General features: G+C 44.9%; 8 protein-coding genes across 8 annotated transcripts; 2 read left to right on the plus strand and 6 right to left on the minus strand.

The window, feature by feature from the left end:
• Positions 1–832: 832 nt before the first annotated feature.
• Positions 833–1,666, minus strand: PSV08DRAFT_348147 (peptidase A4 family-domain-containing protein; the record flags this gene model as incomplete). Its single annotated transcript, XM_014221103.1, has 1 exon — positions 833–1,666. One exon carries the CDS (start codon positions 1,664–1,666, stop codon positions 833–835), a length of 834 nt encoding a protein of 277 aa, XP_014076578.1.
• Positions 1,667–3,494: 1,828 nt separating this feature from the next.
• On the minus strand, positions 3,495–7,029 carry PSV08DRAFT_385505 (cytochrome P450; the record flags this gene model as incomplete). The annotated part of the gene is made up of 7 exons (XM_014221104.2): positions 3,495–4,382; positions 4,440–5,002; positions 5,049–5,562; positions 5,615–6,467; positions 6,515–6,794; positions 6,856–6,936; positions 6,987–7,029. The coding sequence occupies 7 exons, from the start codon at positions 7,027–7,029 to the stop codon at positions 3,522–3,524; spliced, it is 3,195 nt and encodes a 1,064-aa protein (XP_014076579.1). The 3' UTR covers positions 3,495–3,521.
• A 1,546-nt stretch (positions 7,030–8,575) lies between these two features.
• Positions 8,576–8,868, minus strand: PSV08DRAFT_271885 (HTH-23 domain-containing protein; the record flags this gene model as incomplete). The annotated part of the gene is made up of 1 exon (XM_066092519.1): positions 8,576–8,868. A coding segment is annotated over exon 1 (211 nt), but the record flags the coding sequence as incomplete, so codon positions are not given.
• Positions 8,869–11,393: 2,525 nt separating this feature from the next.
• Positions 11,394–12,059, minus strand: PSV08DRAFT_28188 (uncharacterized protein). Its single transcript, XM_066092559.1, has 3 exons — positions 11,903–12,059; positions 11,557–11,830; positions 11,394–11,499 (listed from the first exon to the last, which is right to left on the minus strand). The coding sequence occupies exons 1-3, from the start codon at positions 11,958–11,960 to the stop codon at positions 11,418–11,420; spliced, it is 414 nt and encodes a 137-aa protein (XP_065949504.1). The 5' UTR covers positions 11,961–12,059; the 3' UTR covers positions 11,394–11,417.
• A 577-nt stretch (positions 12,060–12,636) lies between these two features.
• Positions 12,637–13,499, minus strand: PSV08DRAFT_385515 (uncharacterized protein; the record flags this gene model as incomplete). The annotated part of the gene is made up of 3 exons (XM_014221106.2): positions 12,637–12,921; positions 12,974–13,211; positions 13,266–13,499. Coding segments are annotated over 3 exons (751 nt in total), but the record flags the coding sequence as incomplete, so codon positions are not given.
• Positions 13,500–14,808: 1,309 nt separating this feature from the next.
• Positions 14,809–15,123, minus strand: PSV08DRAFT_348152 (uncharacterized protein; the record flags this gene model as incomplete). The annotated part of the gene is made up of 1 exon (XM_014221107.2): positions 14,809–15,123. The coding sequence occupies one exon, from the start codon at positions 15,121–15,123 to the stop codon at positions 14,809–14,811; it is 315 nt and encodes a 104-aa protein (XP_014076582.2).
• Positions 15,124–16,630: 1,507 nt separating this feature from the next.
• PSV08DRAFT_244382 (uncharacterized protein) lies at positions 16,631–17,110 on the plus strand (the record flags this gene model as incomplete). Its single annotated transcript, XM_014221108.1, has 1 exon — positions 16,631–17,110. The coding sequence occupies one exon, from the start codon at positions 16,631–16,633 to the stop codon at positions 17,108–17,110; it is 480 nt and encodes a 159-aa protein (XP_014076583.1).
• Positions 17,111–19,848: 2,738 nt separating this feature from the next.
• Positions 19,849–21,340, plus strand: PSV08DRAFT_368695 (uncharacterized protein; the record flags this gene model as incomplete). Its single annotated transcript, XM_014221109.1, has 2 exons — positions 19,849–21,138; positions 21,203–21,340. 2 exons carry the CDS (start codon positions 19,849–19,851, stop codon positions 21,338–21,340), a joined length of 1,428 nt encoding a protein of 475 aa, XP_014076584.1.
• Between the last annotated feature and the right edge of the window lie 35 nt (positions 21,341–21,375).

The raw sequence follows: 21,375 nt of genomic DNA on the forward strand, positions 1-21,375 counted from the left end.
ATTGTAACTAGTTAGATAGAACGGCCGTCGGCCAAAGTCCTACATAGCCAACGGCTGATACAGGACTATAATGGAATAATAATAATACAATAACTCTTAATATTATACTTAACCTTAAAATTTAAGTGAAATAAATAAGCTATAAGAGCTTAATACCTAAATTATATACTTAGAAGATAAAGTATATAATTATATATAATTCTAGAGCTAGTAAATTATAAATATTTAAGTCGATAGCGTAGTTCTAATTGGCTAATAAGGTAATTATATATAATTATCGAAGTAATCTTTAATAATCGTGCCTTAATTAGCTAGATACATCTAATCGTGTATAATTAGTTACGTGACTGCGGTATGATAAAAGGATTGCGGCGCGGCCTATTCCTTTAGATTCTCCAAACTAATTACTAATAAGCAGCTGGCCTTGGATCGTAACAGCTAGCCTTGGCAGTATAGCACATTACGTGACCGTAAGCCCCGCGATGGTCATCCTGTTCTTTAGGATCCTAAGTGGCTTCCTAACTATTCATCGTTATACCTCGAGAGAGGATGCTTCCTGCTGTTACTTGTAACAGTGAGAGGTGTTTAGATTAGCTACTTTACTAGCCTCTAGCTCTCTAGCGCCTAGGCTGCACGACTTAGCACTGGTTATAATTGATTTCTTAGGATAGGTTTGTATATATTTGGCTAACGTTACACCTATTTTAAAAAACTTGAATTTGGTGTGTGTGTGTGTGTAATTTAAGATATATTAACCTGGCTTAACTACCAATTGTACTCTTAATATTAACATTTCAAAGCTTAGTTCGCTTCTTGTACAGTAGTGTACTGTTTAGATGTACTCAACGCTGACCTGAGAGCTACTATCGATAGTAACATCAGTGTAAACAGTGCTTCCTTGCTTGAGGTCGATAATAGTGGCATCGCTAAGATCGTCGGTTCCACCCGTGCTGAGCGCAGCGCTAGCTTGAGTAAAGACAACAGTGCCGAAGTTGCTGAGAGCAACGAGGCTGCCATTCTCCTCGAAGTCCTCTACGATCCACTCAGCATTCTCACGGCACAGAACAGAGCCGCTTGGAGCAGTCAAAGTCTGACTGACTTTCTTGCCAGTGCTCACGTTAGTAAGGCTGACAGTGCCCTTGGTGGTCGAAGTGGCAACAATGTCGACCTGGATGACGTTGCCAGCGGCGACGGGGAAGTTGCTAAAGTCGAAGGCATAGTTCGGGTACCACTCATACCAGGCATCATAAGAGACGGCTCCGGAGGAAGAGACGGTGAAGTCAACGCCGGCCTGGAGAAGGCCGCTAGCGCAGGTATCGCCATCGATACCAACCCAAGCAGAAGAAGACTCAGTGCCGCTGCCAGATCCAACGTACTTGGGGGTGGGAACAGTGAATCGACCTGTGGCAGACGTGAAGTAGCCAGATGAGGGCTGCTCGATAACGGCACCCGACCAGTTGGAGGAGTATTCGACGTGAGCAGTGGTATTGTCTGATCCTGCAATGAACTTGGCATTCTCCTTGGAGCCGCTGCCCACCTTGACCAGGGGCTGGCTGCGGTGGCGAGAGCCATCAGCACGAGACTGAACACGCTGAGCGAGGGTCGAAGGACGAGCCAATGCTGTACCAGCGAGGGTGGCTGAGATGAAGGCGATAGAAAACTTCATGTTGATAATAGAGGGAGGTTGGTTGAGAGGGAGAAGTGAAAGACTTGACTGGAGTGGGCAGCTGAGCAACTGTTTTGCTGTGACAAGATATTGAACGACGGATACCACTGACCTTTTTATGTGTGCTCCATGGCCTTCTAAGTGTACTTACGACAAAAACTATCTTGCTTTGACGTCCGCATGTGAAGGGTCCCGAGCAAGGTTTCGATGATACCTTCCTAATCTCTACTAAACAGATGCAATCTCAAAGTCTGGGTTTCGACACTCCATCAAGGCTAATAATCGGTCAATAAATTCAATCAGGAAAGACAGTACAGCATCAATGTGCTTATTGGCTGGACTCGGGCCTACTCGTCCTGTTCTCACATACAAGCCCTGCGAGTGGCAAGATGGCGATGCAGTGATAAGTTCTATATCTGGATGAGCCGTGGTCATTTGCTACTCAAAAACCATGGGATTTGCCGACAATGCTCAAGCAGTCCCGGTTGAAAGTGGGTCTTTCTGTGTGCAGGCGTCCTGCCTTCCTGTTTAGGAAGCGACTAGCCGAGGCTTGAACGCGCGAAGCCTTCGGGTCTGCAATGCCACAATGCTTCGACTTTCACTAGGTCTCTTTCAGGAAATCCATAAGCTTCTCCCACACAGTCGCTGTCCTACTTGCTATTAGTTTTAGAAAAGTGCTCCGTCTTGCTGCTGGCACTAAACCCGATGCTATTAACTTTAACTACCTAACGCGGCGACCTCGCACATTCAGGACGAGCCTGGATTATAAAATCGCAAATTTCTAGTCGTGTCCAATGGGGCCGGGTACAAGTGCGAGCATATCAAATGCAGGAGATGCTTGTCAGTGCTTATCATTGAAGTCAGCGCTTGGCAGGGATCATAGCGGCTCCACTAGTTCTGAAAAGGCAGTCCACGATATAGTGCGTCAGCTGTGAATCAGATAGCGTGCGTTCTCATTCGTATCTGGCGTGGGGAAGTATTAATGTGTACGATCTACTGCCACACATGCATACTAAGTCTACTTGGATAAGCTTGTCCGCCGAAGTGCAGCATGCAGGTGCTTTACTGTAGCTGGTCAGTGCACGCAACAGGTCGGCCAATACAACACCCGCACCAACCGTGGCAGCCCACCACAGATAAGGCTGTAAACGCCCCCACAAGAGCTATTATCGCGAGGAAAATTAGTAGATCAGTCTATATTCGTAATGGGCTACGCCTGAGGTAGTGAATGCACGTGATTGTATCACGTGTATGCGTCGCACCGCTTAGTTAAAGACTTACTTGTACGTAGCATGTAGATGTAAAAGTATAAAGAGAGAGATATGTCGTATAATAGCTTTGGTCTCTTTATCTTTCTTCTTCTGTACTATAGGCTAATGCAAACTCGTTCGAAGGCCTCTTCGCCCTTAACATGCGCCGCTTAGTAGATTGCGCCGCTTAGTAGTGAAACACATTACTCTAAATAAAAAGATATATTATATTATAAATACATAGTATTTTTTTCAAGGCAAACTTCGGAGCTTTTTCGTACTAGAGTAATGCTTACCAAGCAACTGCTAACCTAATCTAAATAATACTATAGCTTCTTACGTTTTTAAATGACTCATTCAATTACGAAAAGCTATACTATTCAGCTAGTTATACTATTCTAAACATAATAGCTTTCAATTTAGGTTATGGTATAGCATAGTGTGTTTTTCTAAAATAACTAATCTAATACGCTGTATAGCACACAGAGAGAAACAAAGGTTAAGCAGCGGTCGAGCGCAAAAATCCGCAGAAGTAGGGTTATTTCCACTCTACTACCGTCAACGGTTACGAATAGAAAGTCTTGGTTTATCTTCAGAATTGAAGATTAGTTAAAGATCTCAGCAACATAGCGACGAGTATCAAGAGCCTTGAACCATTCTGTTGGACTTCTGAAACCGTCATTCCCAGCGCCCTTACGCGCTATGTTGATGAACGTATCTTTCACTGCTTCAGACATCTTACTGCCACCGCAGACAAAGATAGAGGCGCCCTGATCCCACAATTTCCTAAATTCTTCCTCTTCAGCCTGGATTCTCTCCTGGACATAGGCGCATCCGCGGGCTTCTGTTTCCTTCGGCGTTTTACTGTAAGCACGCGATACACGTACGATGCCCAAGCTTTCAAATTCGTCTAACTCATCCCGGTAGAGGTCGTCATCCTTGCTGCGGCATCCAAAAAATAGCAGAGCTGGTGCCAAGGCTTTGCCTGCCCTCTTTTGCAAGGCGCGCTCTTGCAGAAAGGCACGGAAAGGCGCCAACCCTGACCCAGATGCAATCATGATGATAGGGTAAGCGCCAGGGTCTTGGGGTAGGCGGAATGCAGGGTTCGAATGTCGCACTGAGACGCGTACAACAGCCCCTGGCGAAAGATTGTATAGGTGATTAGATGCGACCCCAAGGAAAGAGCCATGTCCATTCCACGATGGCGCATTGACAACTGACCACGTGAGAGTAGCATGCGAGGGCTTCCAATCTGGGGCTGATGATATAGAGTATGTTCGAGGACGCAGTGGCGGCAGCATCTCCAAAAACATCTCTACCGAGAGTGGAATGGACCCATATTCTTCGAGCAAATCAAGGACTGACCGTTGTTGACTACCCAATCTACTGGAGTCTTTGCTTGCCAATTTCAACAATGAGTCTTTCGTCGACTCGTCGATCGCAGCAGCAGCCAGTCTTTTAATGTTCTAAATACGATTAGCCAGTCGTTCATATGCAATATTGTGACTAGAGCCAGTACTTACTCTTGATGAAGCGGGTGATGAAAGCTCGACGTATGCACCGAATAGGTCTGCTGCGGATATTGGAATTGCTGTAGGAAGTTGGGTGGGTCCCGCCGACTCGATCATGAGAACGCTGTCCCAAGCCAAATGGAAACGAGCCAGGGCCCGCTGTACGTTAAAGGTGGGATTCAAAGGCAGAACAGCCAAATAGTCGCCAGTTGTATATACCATGCCTTGTGGCAGTCGCAGTTCGATGTGGCATTTTCGGGTCAAGGATGCGGGACTGCTTAGTTCAAAATGTTTTGTAACAGTAGCTTCTTTGAACTCTTTGCGTTGAGTGTAGGGTTGCTGGAAGGAAACCTTGAGCCCAGATTCCAATGATGTAGAAGATTCTGGCGGCGCTAGGGAAAGACCTAGTGCAGGCCATAACGTCTCCTCTTCCCATTCCTCAAACATCGAGAAAGGGTCACTAGTGGCGACGTTGACAGCTCCACGAGGTGCAATTCTCTTTGCACCTCGCTGCTCTAGAACTTCATCAATGAAATTGGGGATCTTATACAACGTTGCTGGCCAATCTTGATGTCCTAACTAAGTTAGTACCGCTTTCTTTTCTTTCTTAGCTAAACATACCGCATCCAAAAACAGCATACGATACCCCTCCTAGCGGCTTTCCAGTGAGAGAGGTAAGCCAGTCCACGAATTCAGTCGCGTTATCCGTAGGCCGGCCATCGTATGTTGCCGTTATGATAACAACTAGCTCGTTTGAGGTAAAGTCTTCCTTGGCACAATCTAGTGCCCGTATCGGTTGCACTACTAGTCCAGCCTTTGCGCAATCGTTCGCGAACACGTTTGATAAAGCCTCGCAGGTCCCACTGTTTGATCCATAGAATATAGACACGGACTTGTACTTTCCTTGACCAAGGACTGAATTTTTCATGATTGCCTTTCTGCCTTCTTGCGTAGTGTGGGTTTGCTTTGGTGTGAGCTCAGATCCATTCAGGAAGGTGTGAGGTGTTCTGGATTGTTTCAGTGTTGTATACATCTTGAATCCGTCAGGTTTAATGGTTAAGGATTCCTTGATTCGAAGCTCATAAGACGGATCAGCCATCGTGAAAGAGAAATTTTGCAGCAAAGCCGCTATGACCTGAGGAGAATCAATAATGTAACAACGGGATGATGTAATAGACAACACTGACCAGTAATGCTTCCTGCCAAGCAAAGGCTCGTCCAATACACCCTCGTTTGCCGTTTCCAAATGGCTTCCACGAGTTTGGGGGCAATTTTTTGAATTCATCATCCAGCATCCTCTCTGGTTTCCACTCATCTGCATCAGGTCCATAAACTGCTTTATCGACATGTACACATGGCAGGAGAACGTTGAGAGGCTCTCCCTTTTTGACAGCGAACCTGCCGCCTATTACCTCGTCTTTCAGTGCACACACTGAAAACGCTGGTGCAGTTGGCATAATCCTGATTGTTTCTCGAAGAATGGCGTTCGTATACTTCAACTGAGATAAATGATCAACGGTGAGCCTTTCTGTCCCAACGACCTCATCAATCTCTTGCTCGGCTTTTGCTAGTGATGAGGGATTTTTGAGCATGTAATAAAATGCAAACGAGAGTAGGCCCGATGTCGTCTCATGGCCAGCGATCAGAAATGTGATCATGTTGTCTACAATGGAGGAATCGTTTAATTTTTCTCCTGTCTTCGGGTCCGCTTGGTTCAAAAGAGCGTCCAAAAGATCATTCGAGTTTGTTGGATTCTTTCGTCGCTGGTCTAACAACTCTTGACAGAGATCCCTCATCACTTTTATGTCCCGTTTACTCCTTTTTTTTGCGCTCAGCCGTAGGCTGTTGAACATTTTAGGCAACCCAGATGCCTTGTCGGCGTCGTGCAAAAAATGGTTCATGCTGTCGATAAAGGGATGCATTGTGTCTCGGTAGAAACTGTTGAATCGATGGCTGAAGCCGCAAAGAGCAATCGTGTCCAGTGTCAGACGGGTGAAATCATCGGTCACTTCGATAGGGTAGTTTGGGCCATACCGACTCCTTTCCCATTGTCAGCGATGAATGAAATCAGTCAAATTACCTCGTACCATTTGAGACAGAGTTGTTGTGCCACATCAGTCATCTCGCCAAACATATTCTTGATCTTGGTTGGCCCAAAAACTGGCATAAGGATTCTGTGCGCGACGTCCCAGTTTCTCTCGCCTTCATGTGCTGTGAAAAGACCATCGTGTACTCCCGATCTTAACAACTCTACTCCGCCAGTGACAATCTTGCAGAATCGGCTTTCATCACACACTTCATTCATAAGCTGTGCTTCACAGATGAATATCTGCTTTTGACCCCCAAAGGTCATTTGGAAAATTGGTCCTAAACAAGTCTGTTCAGTTACGTGCGTAATGGAGGCCATTCGGTTTTTTAGTATACTTACCATATTCTTTACCTAACTGAACCAATGATTGCAAGCCAGCTTCTGAGTCAATGTCGAAGATATTACCGATAACCGGTAGGCCTAGTGTTTCGCTTAGTGCTAATTCACACGCGCAGGACAATTGAACATACCACTCGGTCCAGGAATCGATTGTAAGGGCGAACTTGATAGCATGTTGCCCAATACTTCGATCGGAGCCTAGATAACGATATCCTCGAATACTAATGCTCGCCAGCTGGTGTGTGTTAAGGGGAGTTGGCAATTGTATGTTTCCCAACAGCGTTTTATCGCGATACCGTATTCAGTGGTTATAAATAGGGTCTGGACTAGTTTGGCTCGGGAGGAAAATGCTAAAAAATGTTTTTGGGTAAGGGACAAAGAATCAGGTGTTATATAATCAAGATATGTGCGGTTTGAATACCCCGGCGGCTAGGACTCAGCCCCAGTGAACATGGACGAGCGAACAACGTGTTGTTTTCGGGATTTCGGACATCTTGGCATGCGCGTGTCGACAAAACGTTCCGCATAAACTCTAATAAGCATCGGCTCGCGGACTCCGAGATACTTCCCGGATTTCGGGAGTCTTGGCATGTACGTGTTCATAAGGGGTTTCTCTGTACGGAGGTGCCTTTCAAAAGTATTGTCTGCCAAGAATAATCTAGCCGATGTACGGCCGCCTTAGCCGAGGCTTGTCTCTCCCCTCTATGTACTCATTGCCACCTTGTAGCTCAATGATCTTTTGAATGTGTATAAGGATTCGCTCAATCCAGGCTTGGATCTTAAGTTGCGAGAGATCTCTCCAGCAGTTCTGCCAGACTCTGACTGCCTCAGCCCTTGACTGTGGAGCTCCTTTCTTCGTAGTCTCTCTTTTCATATAGAACCAGCATGGCTCAATACAGTTACAGTCTGGCGAGTTACCACACCAGAGTAGTCTCTCAACGTCGTGCAGGCGATAGATCACACTCTGGTAGTGGTGGGCGTGGCTAGGTGCCTTATCCTCCATTACAACAGTCTGAGGTCTATCTTGGAGGCATTCTTTGGCGAAAGGAATCAGCTTTGGGATCAGAACGCAGGTCTGATATCTCCACCAGTCTATGCCACCTCCAGACGTGCGCACCAGCTTGCCTGTCTTCTCTGTCCATCTCCATTGAGGCTTTCTGCCACGCTTATTACGTAGCCCTATCCTCCTCATAGACTCTAACAGCTCCCACTCCTCTCTCTGTAGAGGCTCAAGCTCAGCGTTCAGCTGCTCAATCCGACGAGCAGCATCCTCTTTCTCTGCCTTTGTCTCTGGCTGATAGACATGGCATGGACCTTTCTTGTCGTACGAGAAGCAGCCCCAGAACATGAACTCAGAGTATCCCTTCCACCTCTCACGGATGCAGCTCTTGACTACTCTCTCGTCTGCCTTTCTCCAGACTCTGTAGCCCCCACGTCGGTGGTTAATCACCACTGACGTCTCGTCTGTCCAGATGACATTCTTCCAGTCCTCCAACGTCCAGTCCTTATGCTCTAATGCCCACTTAAGACGAGCACTCCTCATCTCCTGTGTCAACCCAGGCTTCCTCGTTGGCTTGGTCTTCCTGTATCCTGCTGCTCTTAACACCCTCCAGACGGTAGAGGCAGAGATTTCGACTCCTTGGAGACTGAGCCCACCAGCAAGGTCAGCACAGCTCTTCTCTCGTCCATATCTATCGTGTCGTACTTGTTGGAATATCTGCTCCTTCACCTCCTCTGCCTGCTTAGCAGGTCTACCAGTCTTTGGAGCATCCTGAACGTGGTGTGGAAGAATCTTAATAGGAAGTTCGTTTGGCTCAAAGCCTGCAGCAATAGCTCTACTATAGATACGATCAACAGTACGAGGGTGAACACCAGTTAGCGCAGCAACTTGTGACGTATTCTTGCCAATAGGAGGTGACTTCAACGCGATTACTAAGGTACGGGTATATATATCAGTATAAGGAGCCATAGTAAGAAGATAACTACGTAGTAGCAGGTAGGCTGATCAAACAGCTCCTCAGCTCAAAGGTGGGAGTTGCGCCAAGAAGAGTTGCGCCGAATCGCCGAGATTAGCGTCAGACAATACTTTTGAAAGGCACCTCCGTATCAACCTTGTTAATGCCAGGCGCTGATTTTATACACTGTGTTGTGCAGTATCAATTGAATTCTGATCATTCGTCCCTTTTTGGATACAGAGACACAGTGGCACAGGACTATATTTTTGACCAAGCGCTTGTATACTTAAAAAGAAATCAACTAAGCTACAGGGTAGTACTAAGCATGTAGGACGTGGGGAAAAGCTTCGGGTGAGACGACTATGCTTTGAATGAATCATTTTGAACAGGACATGACTTTGGAAGGATACCTCCGTAGTGTGCTTAAGAATAGAAGTTTAAGCTATCGCAGCTTGGTCCAAACAGGGTTGGGTGAACGTGAATCTTCCTCACACTTCTAGTAATGCCTGCGCAGACTACTAGATTACCATTGCGCAGCTTGCTAGGTCGCAACGAGGTGGGTCAAAATCTTGACTCTGGTTGTTACCGCTTGCATCTGTTGCATTTACCATGTAGACTGGTCGTGCTTAGGGCCAATTGTATTGAAGTATTCCATTCGGCAGTGAGCATTCTAGCTCATTTAAATTTGGACTGAAACTGCAGAAACGAAATTAAAGCAGCACCACAATTCGGCTTGATGGAACTTCCGGCAACAACGTGGCGCAGCGTCGGCCGTACTTTCTTAAAAAGGGCCCGAGAAAACAATTGACATAAATTGCTCTAATCCAGGTACTGGACCTCTGAGGTGCGGAAACCCAACACGTTCTGATATTATTGTTTCTTGACTCCCTGCATGCAACAGAATTATCCGTATCGTAACCGCTTATAATACTCGATTTGAAAAAGCCCTAGACATCATCAACCTAGCATTCTTCTTCTTTGCTAGGCCCTCGCAGCAATTGGAATTTCTATTAGTTTAACAACGTTATACGTTATTGGTCTGACAGTATTGTCCCCGATCGCATCTTTGAATCAAACGATTTATTTGATTGCGAAAAAGTAGGGAGCTCTACGAGTATGTCAAATCACCCCGCCGTTGTTCTAAATTCCACCTCTGGTATTCCACACCTCGAGTATTCCCTGCGCACGCGTAAACTGAGAATTGGTATTTTCTGGGGATTCTTCTTTATCGATTCTGTAGCACTGCCAGTTCTTCTATACTTCATATTGTGGTATGGCACAAACTTGGCGCACCAAACCGGCACGTCCTGCTCCTAAATTACCTTCCTCGATCTTTTTATTAACTGTAACGATGCAGTTTTCGGCATAATAACAGCTCTCATGGGAGGTACAGCCATATTTGAATATTTTGAACGGTTTTGGCGGCTGTGGAAAAAGAACTCTACATGTCAAGTGCTTGGTGCGAGCAGGTACTCAGTGAGCGTGCCCTAAAACCCATACTTTCTCTATTGCTGTCCCCAACTAATGGAAAAATAGTGTGACTTTTTCCAATGGAACTTAACGTTCATCTTCGCTGCAATCATAGCACTACTTGTTGTTGGTACCTTGCCAAAAGAGCCTATGGTCCGCCTCTTGGCACTGCCACTGCCTACAGTTCTGGCTCTTTTGGGGCTAGAGTTGAGCATATTAGAACTCGGTTACATGTATCGATGGCGTAGTCCGTTCCAAATATCTTCTGTATCTCGAGGACAGATTATGCGCCCATCGATCTACTTCATTGTAGAAGATATCGTCGCTGTAGATGGAGATGGAGCGACTTCTTTCAGAATCCGTCTCAATGAAAGATATCAGGCAAGCCCATATTTTAGAAAAATGCTTCACCAGCTGTCACTTTTTTGGGCGCTACCAGCAATGGTAGTGGCTGTGGGAACGACATTTCTGGTTTTCTCGCTAAAAAGAGACCTTTCCTATGTTGTGAGTACCTTCATCATGTCCAATCCCCATTCCTGCCTATACGCATACTTAAACTCAATTTCTTTTTCCAATCTTACTCTTCGGCCTCGACGTGTTTCTTGTTGCTGATAACAACACAAATTATGCAGCTAGGTTGGGTTGTGCCGTTCACATGGGCTGCTATATGGGCAGTTACTACAATCAAATGGGTTCAGCGAGAGCTGAGAATAGAGCAGATGCTTTGGGATCAAGACATAGTTCATTTGCGATATTACCCATAATACGACATAGGCATCATACGTGCATAGTGACTTTATCAATTTGCCTTTAACAGCAGTATTCTCTACCTTTTCATCTCGAAATCCTAATGAACGCTTTGCACTTTAAGAGTCCCGATTTCTTGATCAAATTAGTGTTCACTATCATGTAAGTATAAAAAGGATTTTTTTTAATAGATTCAATAACTCTGATAGCGATCTACTACATGTATGGCAAGGTTGTGTGCAATAAACCTCTAAACAATGAACAATATTTCAGAATGGTCTTTGCAAAAGGTTGTCTACACAAGATGTAGTGTAGGACTACAATAGGCTAGTTTTAGGAAATAAATGATATCAACCAATATTAACTACAGCCTTTTGTAGCCACCATGCACTAGCATTGTGCCACAACATCTTCTCCAGCTTTCGCAGCGTCCGCAATTGAAGATTGTGCAGATACAACAGCCGGGTCAGACCTAAGACCAAGTGTTAGTACCTTAAGCCTTTAGCTTCACGTAGGATAAGAAACATACGCATCGCCCCCTCCCAAAGCTGTAGTAGCAGCTGTAATTCCAGTGGCTGTCTCATTTCGACTAGCAGCTGGTGGAGCCTCTCCTGCAAGTATAGCCTTAGCAATCTCACCAATGCCATTAGTCGCCTGATCAATGCCTGTCTTCGCGGCTGTAGCGACGGTTTGGTCCTTAATCTTGTCTACACTGTCACTAGTGTCGGCTAATGCAGACACGATTTGAAAGCGCGCTACATTGCAGGCAATAGGGTTTCGGCCAAACTGTCGGGGATAAATGCCTAGGACAGTAGTTAGAATCGTTAAAAGAACTGCAAGGTTTGGTGGATATAATCGAATCGATTTTAACGTACTTGCAGCGAAAGTTCCTGCGACAAAGGGCATGATGACGATAGCTTTGGTGAAGTGCATTTTGACAGGAAATGCTATAGTAACAATTCTTTAATTCTATAGTAGAGAGGATTGTTAAGACTCTTGTTAGATATCAGGTTAGAGATAAGTAAAATTCAAAGATGGGTCTGATTCTTCCCACAGCTACTACATTGGAATTTATAGATTTCAAAAGCACCACTTCAACATGGCTCCCTGCCATAAAAACATTCATTCCGAGGCATGAATTCTGCTCTAGAGAGCTCCCGGACCAATAAGAGCTGCTTTGCGACAACCTCGCATGTCAAGCATAGATGGTGGCGTGCAAGCTCGGAAAAGCGGACAACGTTGGCGCCCGAGATGTATGGCTATCCTATAAGGTTTCAGGTGCCAAGATACCTAAGGATGCGATTTGATATCCTAGGATCTGCGACAGGATTAGTGTTTAGAACTTGCGTAACAGAACCAGATGAAACAAGATCATGTTACATCAGAGCTACCTTAGTAATGCCTCACACTACGTATTTGTGCGTTGCATATTTCCGCATTCAAGAACATTTCCCTGATATTTCTTATGCGGAGCTTCCGAGTGGTAGCCTTAAATACTTTCGCACGCCCGGGGCTTACTTGTAGAAGATGTGACTTGAACATAGAACCTAAGGTGTCTCTACTTCTACATAAAAAGAAATTTTATGAACTTAGAAGATGATAAAGTCTTTCCTCTTTACTTCTTCAGGTTTATGGCTTCTTTACCAATGATTAAAAGCTCTTTGTTCAAAAGAACACCGTCTGAATCCTCAAAACCATGGACTATTTGATGTAGCATCGCGGCTGATACTTCATTGATATGTATAGTTTCTGCCAACCCCGTGAGCGACAATAACATACCAAAGATACTATTTAATAGATCTTTGCCACTGATGTATCCAGGTTTCACAATGCAGACCTCAGCAATTGTCCTGTTCTCCGCGACAATATCCAAGAGCTGGGTTTCTGTCTCACCCTTTGCAGGGCGTTAATAGCTCACACTTTACTTGACATCCCGAAATACTTACACGCATCTTGGAGTACTCCATTATATAGCTTGGTATCCAGATAGTCTTATTTCTGCTTCGTGGGCGCGCTGGATCAAAGGCCATAGAACCACTCATATACAGGAATCGAAGTGGCTGTTCTGGGCTCGGGTTTGCCTCGAGAATTGCCTTGAGGCCTTCCACCACCCAGTCCTGGCATACCATACGCACCGTTTCTGGGGCCATTTGGCGTGCTTTTGAAGGTGTGATCGCCACCGTCCTACAATTGTAAGCTATAAAACATACACAACCGCTTCGCGAACATGTGATATACCAGATGCAGGCATTCGCACCCTCTAATTCTCTTCGTACATCTCGCGAATATGTGTCGTAGGCTGGAACCACAATGCTCTTCAGTTTCGATGCGTTGGCGGTGGGTATGCTTTTGGGACACGATACCGAGCGTCGTGCAATAGCTACGACAGACGTGATTGATGGCAGGAGAAGAGCTTGTCGAAGCACTGCGGTGGCCACGTAACCAGTTGCACCTGTGATGATTAACTTCATGTTTAATTAATGAGCTTTCAAAGGGTACTCGTGAGAGGGGCAGTTGCCTTAATAATATACAATGGTACGAAGATAGAATACTTTGACGAGGATCACGTAAGCGGCTGTTGTAATATGAAACCTAACCAATAAGATACGGGAATGCGATCATCTGATTTTCTGCAAGTGCTTATCCCAGTTTCACACGATATATCCACCTATCAGACGAAAACTTGAAATACGGTGGCGTACAAAGCCATCACCACTAGGCCAAGAACATGACTGGCGTGAAAACAACCAAAACATCAAGTAAACTGAACAAAATGGAACCAATTGTCGTTTCCTTTACGCTCTATTTCCTTGTTCTATTCAACGGAACACTTCAATATAGAATAGTTGCTCTACATTTCTTCTTGTTTACCAAACTGCTCCTCGACAATAGGCGTCGGCGGTAGGTCCACTCACAAGTGGGTGAAAGTCAGAGCATAATATTCGTATCCATTATATAAAGGAATCCTAATGTTTAAACAACTACATGGGGAGGCGTACCGCCAAATATATACATAGCTACGGTGTATCGAAAACAGGACAATAGCAGCAATAATAGGTCATTACTAGATTGTCCAGAGGCGAACCTTTGAGGCGAACAGAACGAGCTTGTGCTACATGTTACAGCTGATAGATTTATCGTCCTCCTATTTGTGAGTATCAGCGATTCCCTGGGCATTTATGTGATAACATTGTGCACTATACTACCTGTTATTTTGAATCGATATCCTTAACATTCTCATCCACCTTGTTTGTAAAAGACCTCAATCTACTTGTTTTACATTTTATACTTCACTAAGATGTATTGAAAATGAACGCATGGCAATTGTAGACGGCGGATATTTGCATGGAGAACTATCCTACTCTACCCGCTGCATATATTATATTAACCATCACTGCTAACGAAATTCTATTTGATGTTTACATGATATTACTCGATCCTCCTGGCTACAAAATTACTGTGATAAACATTCTTATCAAAGTCATGTTGCCTTCTCCTTGTACACCTTCAACTTCTTAAAAATGTCAACAGGCTCCGCAAGAATCCGTAAGTGACCTAGCAAGAATCTAGCTGCTATTTGCAGATGGGGTAATTGCAACAGTATGGGTAAGCTCATTGACCGGGACTGCTGCAGTAATTGCGAGACCAACAAAACTCGTACTGTCTGCGAGTGAGTCTTTCAGTCGAGACCACCTTCGCTTCCTGCTCTTAATAGTACTGAAACGCAAACTTTAGCTTGGCCGCAGGTTTCATGTCCTCGTTTGGGTGTAGTAGTTTCTCCTCAGGGACGGTAGTTGAGTCGGTCTTTTGCCAGCTGTTCTTCAGTGTATGCTCCAGCAGCTACAGCACCCTCTAAGGCCTCTAGGTAGGCATTAATCTGGGTACGACCGAGCCGCGCCGCATCCAAGACTCGACCATATGCATGGTACGCTCGATATATACCGTCGCGGTCTACGCTATTTAAATCGTAGCCATGCTCAGCCTTAATCAGTGAAGGAAACTTGACAGTCCGGGCAAGCTCGGGCCCCGCACGGTTTCCTTGGATCTTGTCATTATTACAATGTTCGAACCGTAATGGTACGAAGGCACTAGCCATCTTGACTGACCAACAAAGAACGACCAATAGCATTGGCAGCCATGGTGATGATCAAGGTCGCGAATTTGAAAAAGGTTTTCATGACCTTTTTTGAAGATTTGCTGAAAAAAAAGGAGGATAAGAGAGCGAGATACTGTGTGCTTGATGTTTGTGTTTATATACAAAAGTTCTTTTATATGTCCAATATTTATACTTCTTCTTTGCAAGACAGGCTATACTAAAGTGCACCTAATTGTGTCATCTTTCACTCACTATACTTCGCAACCCGGAGTAATGCTGAGCAAGAAAGACTTCCACGGATCTCAGTCTTTTATGAGGAACAGTATCTAACCTTTTGTGGTAACCGTGAGGAGTAATCGATATTACCCGTACATTAAATCATAAAACAATCCTTGGCGTTCATTATGGACTTTTCGATGATGTCGTTTTTAGGACCTGTGTGGGGTACTTTGAGTGGCACGGTAATCCGTGCATACACGCATGTGCTGATCATCACCCTTACAAAGCTGGTTACCCCGCCACGCCATAGTTTTATCTCTTGGTTTGCAGAGAACAAAGCCATATGTGACATGGCAGGTATCCAGAGATGAAGGTATTCAAAGAAAATAATTGTAGGATCTCAAGCTGTCGGGCTTTTCGGTCAAGATTTGCTTCCTGTGTCTGTTGGTCCCATACTCACTTTCTTACAGACCAGTCATGGATAGCAGGATTGTAATATCTGCACGATCCAAAATTTTCGGGTGTGAGAGACTCGTTTACTTCCAGGCGGCTACGAAAGCCACTGACGAATGGACTCTCTAGGGTCGAGAAACCTTCGGGTGTCTGGTCCTTGTTTGCTTTTTCTATCTCAGACTAACGTCTTACCTACAGTGGTTTTTTTCACTATGTCACGAGAATGCTAAGATTTCTTATCCGTACAATCTATAAGCCAAGGGATACAAAGTAATAACGAAGGCATAAAATCTGGAGGCTAAGGCAAATCAAACCCCTCACAATAAACACCCACATGTTGAGCTTGCAATCACGAAATGGCGCCACAAATAAGCGGTAAGGAAGGTAACAACTTATAAAAATGAGGTATATTATAACAAGACAAGCGCACAAAGACGGGAAAGTGCACCAAGTGACTATGTTGTGACCCAAACCACCGGTTAGTAACACAATGTACACTTTGTAGGCTGCATACAAGAATCTATTTGATTTTGAAATCGATTTAGACTCTTTCAGAGACGCAAAAGTCTATAGAAGAAGAGTTATACTGATCACCTCGCTAATTGTACACCAAAGAACACTAACAATAGCTGGACCACGACAAGATTATGCTGCGAGGCTTAATAGGCTTGTCCGACAACGAACCGACACATCCTCGAACAGGATCATTGAAAATTACCCTAATACATATCACTATCTTTAATTTAACTATTCAGGGTTTCGTAGACATATTCTCGATCGTTTTTCGTAACGCAAGCTGAGAGAAACTAGGTTGAACAAACAAAGGCATTACACAATGCTGGTGCGGTATGCAGGATTAAGATGCTGTGGCAACGGCTACATATACGATCATATCGCTGTTGACGGGTTGCCGTCGCATTGCCATGATGCTGGTCTCGTGGCCGAATTCGATGCTTCAGGTCCTAATACAAACGGAACGTGGTCTCATTACCGTATTGAGTCCCAGGGGATACTTGGCCGAAACTTCATTCCTATCGAAGATGAACCGACTAAAACCATTGATACGCTTGCGCAGCGTGAGGAAAACTATTGGGCAACGACAGAGTGGCCTGTGGCGCACTGCTTATTCACATGGCGCAAACAAATAAAGCTTCTTGGTCAACATATGAAGGAGCATTCGATCGAACCGTGGAATACGAAAGAAGCGCACGTTAAACACTGTAGCGAGTATATCTGGAGTGTCATCAGGCAGGGGCGGTCCTTAGATGAAATCACTACGTTCATACCCGGAAACGGGCGTCATATGAACGAGTGAAGAAGTGGCTCATTGCGCTCTATAATTACACCACAAGCAGTGTCAGAAGGATCTCTCTAACACAAATCCAGACAAGGATAACCATACTCAATGTCAGTTTATATCAGTCGAGACACGTGTCTAGACATGTAATGCAGACGATAAGATTTCCACCTATCCCACAGTCATATCTCGACTCAAAGCTGATGCAGCTATATGCATATTATTTCATCTCTGAAAACAGCACTGATAAAGGGGATTTCAATGGCTTTAACAAATATGTTCTTGAGTATTGATCATCAAGACGACACCAGTGTTGAGAACTTCGAAAAGATCCTCATTCACACCAGCTTTGAAATTTGTACTCGAGGCGCAACCAGACATACTATTGCCATTTCGTACAAAATAGAGCGACTACTATCTCTTACGCCATATACTACAAAACCAACCTCAAGACTACTATTCCTTAATGAGTAACAAAAACGCATAAGACTTTAGTCCACAAGACTATAAGTTGCTCTCGATTTCGCATAATTACGCGCAAACTCGTGGTCGGTTAATAATACCACCATTAATTTCTTTAATCAACTTGCTCTATATTACTATTTATCTCATAACAAGTAATATTACTTTCCTATTCATATAAAGCGGCAATCAAACGAACCGCAATTTGCATACAGATTAGGGCAATTCAATAAATTTTTACCAAACCAAGTAAGGGGTAATAGCTACACGATGCCGTAGAAGAAATAAAAAAATACCACATATAACCAGCTTGGCATGTATACACGGCTAGGCAGCCTATCAGAACGAGTGGACGTTATAGTTGACCTATTCAATAGAACACGTGGGAGGCAATGCAAGCATTCGAAAGGGGTGGCTAGGGTTTGTAGAATCAGCTGCCGCTCACGTCGGACAACAGAAAGAACGTTAGTTAGAGCCAGCTAATCTACTTACAGTAAGCATCACACCATAAAATACAGTCACTAGCCACAAGTTCGGCCTCAGTAAGCTCGTCTGGCCTACTAACACCAACGCCACTAACTTTTCAGAATGCCTACTACCAACGCTATACTGCGCTAATTCAGCTTAAAGCTATCTTAAAAAATATACTCATTATTATTTAAATATGACTATGAAAGAATATATATAATTTTATGATAGGTATAGTAGAAATAGGCGTTAGTAGTAATACCAACCTATTTTTCATAGTTTAACAAAATCTCGCAGAGGTCCACCTAAATGCGTTTATTCGGTACTTTAACTTTAAACTTATTTTTGAAAAATCTAATTTTAGTAGGTTAGTGTTATTATTTCTAAGATAATGAATCTAATACGCTATAACTACAGCAAACAGGTAAAAAAGGGCCAAGTGAATTAACCCAGACTACGAAAACATTCCAGGGTAATCTAACCTTTCGACCTTGAAATACTCAGGAAGCACTTCATAAAAACGCCGAAAGGAGATTTATTTCCTGTGCTCCCTTTTTGAATTTCAATAACATAGATTTAGAGATCGAAGAGGTTATGAAGAACGCGATTCCTCGAATGTTTCAGACTAAGCCTATAACACTGGTATATAAGTCTTCTAGGCATACTAACTCTAACGACGCTGCACTTATTACAATTGAATCTTATGTCATCTTCCGCGGACTTCTCAATCTATGTTTCTTTTACTTTTCGATTACGTATCTAACATTATAATAAATACACATATACAGATCGGGCAGTCTATGAAATACCTATCAAGAGCTAACAATTTATTCCGTCTATGAGGTTATTAGACAAGAAGGATCTCAGAGCTAATTTCTCTCTCTACTTTTCAGAGGAGGTAGGTGGATTTAAGAGGAGCTAAGTACTCGTGTCACAAGCTGCAATATAGAGAGCCAATGCTTCGTATATAAGACGTATTGAATTCAATTCAATTAGTTCCTACAAAGTATGGGCTATGTTCTACACATATATTTCTGCAGTAATAGGCATAGCAGGCGGAAAGGTGTTACACGGAGTTAGGTGCTCACTTTTCCCTCAGCACGGTCCTGGTTTAGGCGAGCCGAATTGGTGACAAGTTCCGTTTGAGGTTTGTCTGGCGATGGGTTGACATACCACGGACAAGATTGAAGGATTGATAACTACTAATCTACTCATATAGTAGTAGAGGGATAGGTAACATTCTTGGTGAAGAATACATCTGCCTTCTTGGCAAGCGCGCGACAAGCGTTCATGGCTACAAAACATTGAGCCACTTCTGGGATTTCCGGGACACCGTCGAAGACTTTTGCATACAGAAGTGTAATGTCAGCAAGGAGTCTTGGCGTGACGTCACGTGAGCTCACGTATTTCAGCAAACATTCAGCAAATGCAACATCACACTGTCTTTTGCCAATGCAGTGTCTTGCAATTTAACTATTTATTAATAATGTCTAATATGATCAACAGTCGGTATGGTGGCAGCCCAGTCAAGGTCTACGCTTGCCAAAAGAAAGGCACCCGTATCCCCTGCATCAATGTTCCCAAATACAGAGCCAAGTACTACCGGTGGGGCCGGCGGAGGGCTAAGCTGTTTCGAGCCCCTGATTTACAGATCCGTACCTGAGCCCATATACTACCCGGTGGGACACAGGTAACCATGCAAATGGCTTTGACCATAAAAGCTTTGTATTAATTAATGAAGACATGCGGCAACACGGACTGAGAAACGCAGAGCGCCAGCCTCGATCCTGATTTTCCTTTATCACGTTTGACAACTCACAGCACCGATGGCTGCCCTAGATGTCATCATAATCGGGGGAGGGCTTGCTGGAAGTTGCCTGGCCAATGGAATCATCAACAAAGCGAAGGATCCTGTGAATGTCACTATCTATGAAAGGGATGAGCGAGATTCTGGTCGTGACGGCTACCAGATTCGCCTGGGCTCATATGCGCTTATCGGACTTCGAGCATGCCTGACGCAATGCCAATATACGAATCTACTTCTCTGCTTTGGTCGATCCGGAGGCGTTGTATCTTCTGCACCAGCCATTTTTGACCCCGACATGAAGCTCGTGTTGGACCTCAGCAAATTTCCAGTGTACCAGAAGTCGGCACCGATCGGACGGGCTCGCCTGCGCAATCTATTACAGGAACCACTCCTGAAGCAGAACGTCATACGCCACAGCAAGACCTTCTTGAAGTACGAAGTCATCAAGCCCGAAGGTGTCCCCAACAGCAAGATCAGGGTCTATTTCTCCGATGGCGCGAATGCAGATTGTGACATTCTGATCTCGGCCGAAGGTAGTGGAAGTCGAATCAACAAACAACTCGGATGCAACAACATAGTCGATCCCCCGAAGACGGACAGCGGTGGCGTCCTAGGGAAATGTCACGTCTCACGGTCTGTCCTCCGCGATCTTCCGCGTGGACTGGTGGAAAAAGGCACGATATACACCGCCGGCCAAGGATGCAAACTATTTGCCGCACTCTACCTTCCCGACAGCATGACTTCGCGGCAGGAGAAGGCTTCAAGTCAGCCAGCTGTAGATAAGGGAGAACCAAGCCACTATGACGAGGCAGAGGCATCACTCATGGTGGCCTTTGGTTGGGATGGAGGCCTTTCTCCGCGCGAGGTTGTCAAACTAGCCGATCCAAAAGGTTACATGCGGCAGCAGATGGCAGAAGCCAAATGGCACCCTGAACTTATGAAACTCATAGATGCCATGGCGCCCGAAGCGCTTCAGGCCGTTTCCTCACGGCAAGCAAAGGACACGCCTGTGGATTGGCGGCGGCGGACGCGGGCAGACAAGGTAGATTTGCCGAATCCTGAAATCGCGCATCCACGGGTTTGGCTTATGGGTGATTCATTCCACCCAATGCTCCCGACACGAGGCATGGGTGCCAACAATGCCCTACGCGATACAGCGGACATTCTGGATCCTCTCCTCGAACTAGCGCGGCATAAAAAGGCACGTGGCCTGGTAACAGACGAGGAAGCGCGCACTCAGCTGGCCATATATGAGAAAGCCATGATTCCTCGAGCTATGGCTTGGGTCAAGACGAGTGCTCAACAAACTGTAAGTCATCTCTTCCCTTCAATTCCTTTTTTTCTCGACCATACTGACTGAAAGATGTATGCAGTTGCCAGACCTCGATACCACTCGAGGCAAAATAATTGTTCTTGGTGTTCGCCTACTGCTGGTAGTGGTAGGTGCAGTTTTGCAGGTCGCTCGAAGGTTGGGTTGGGAGCCTCATGATGAGGCTCCTGAACTTCCTTAGCCTTGCCCTTTCAGTGGCAATGGCACACAATTTCG

Source organism: Bipolaris maydis, assembly GCF_028858645.1.
Source record: "Bipolaris maydis strain C4 unplaced genomic scaffold PSV08scaffold_3, whole genome shotgun sequence".
Lineage (NCBI taxonomy): Eukaryota > Fungi > Ascomycota > Dothideomycetes > Pleosporales > Pleosporaceae > Bipolaris > Bipolaris maydis.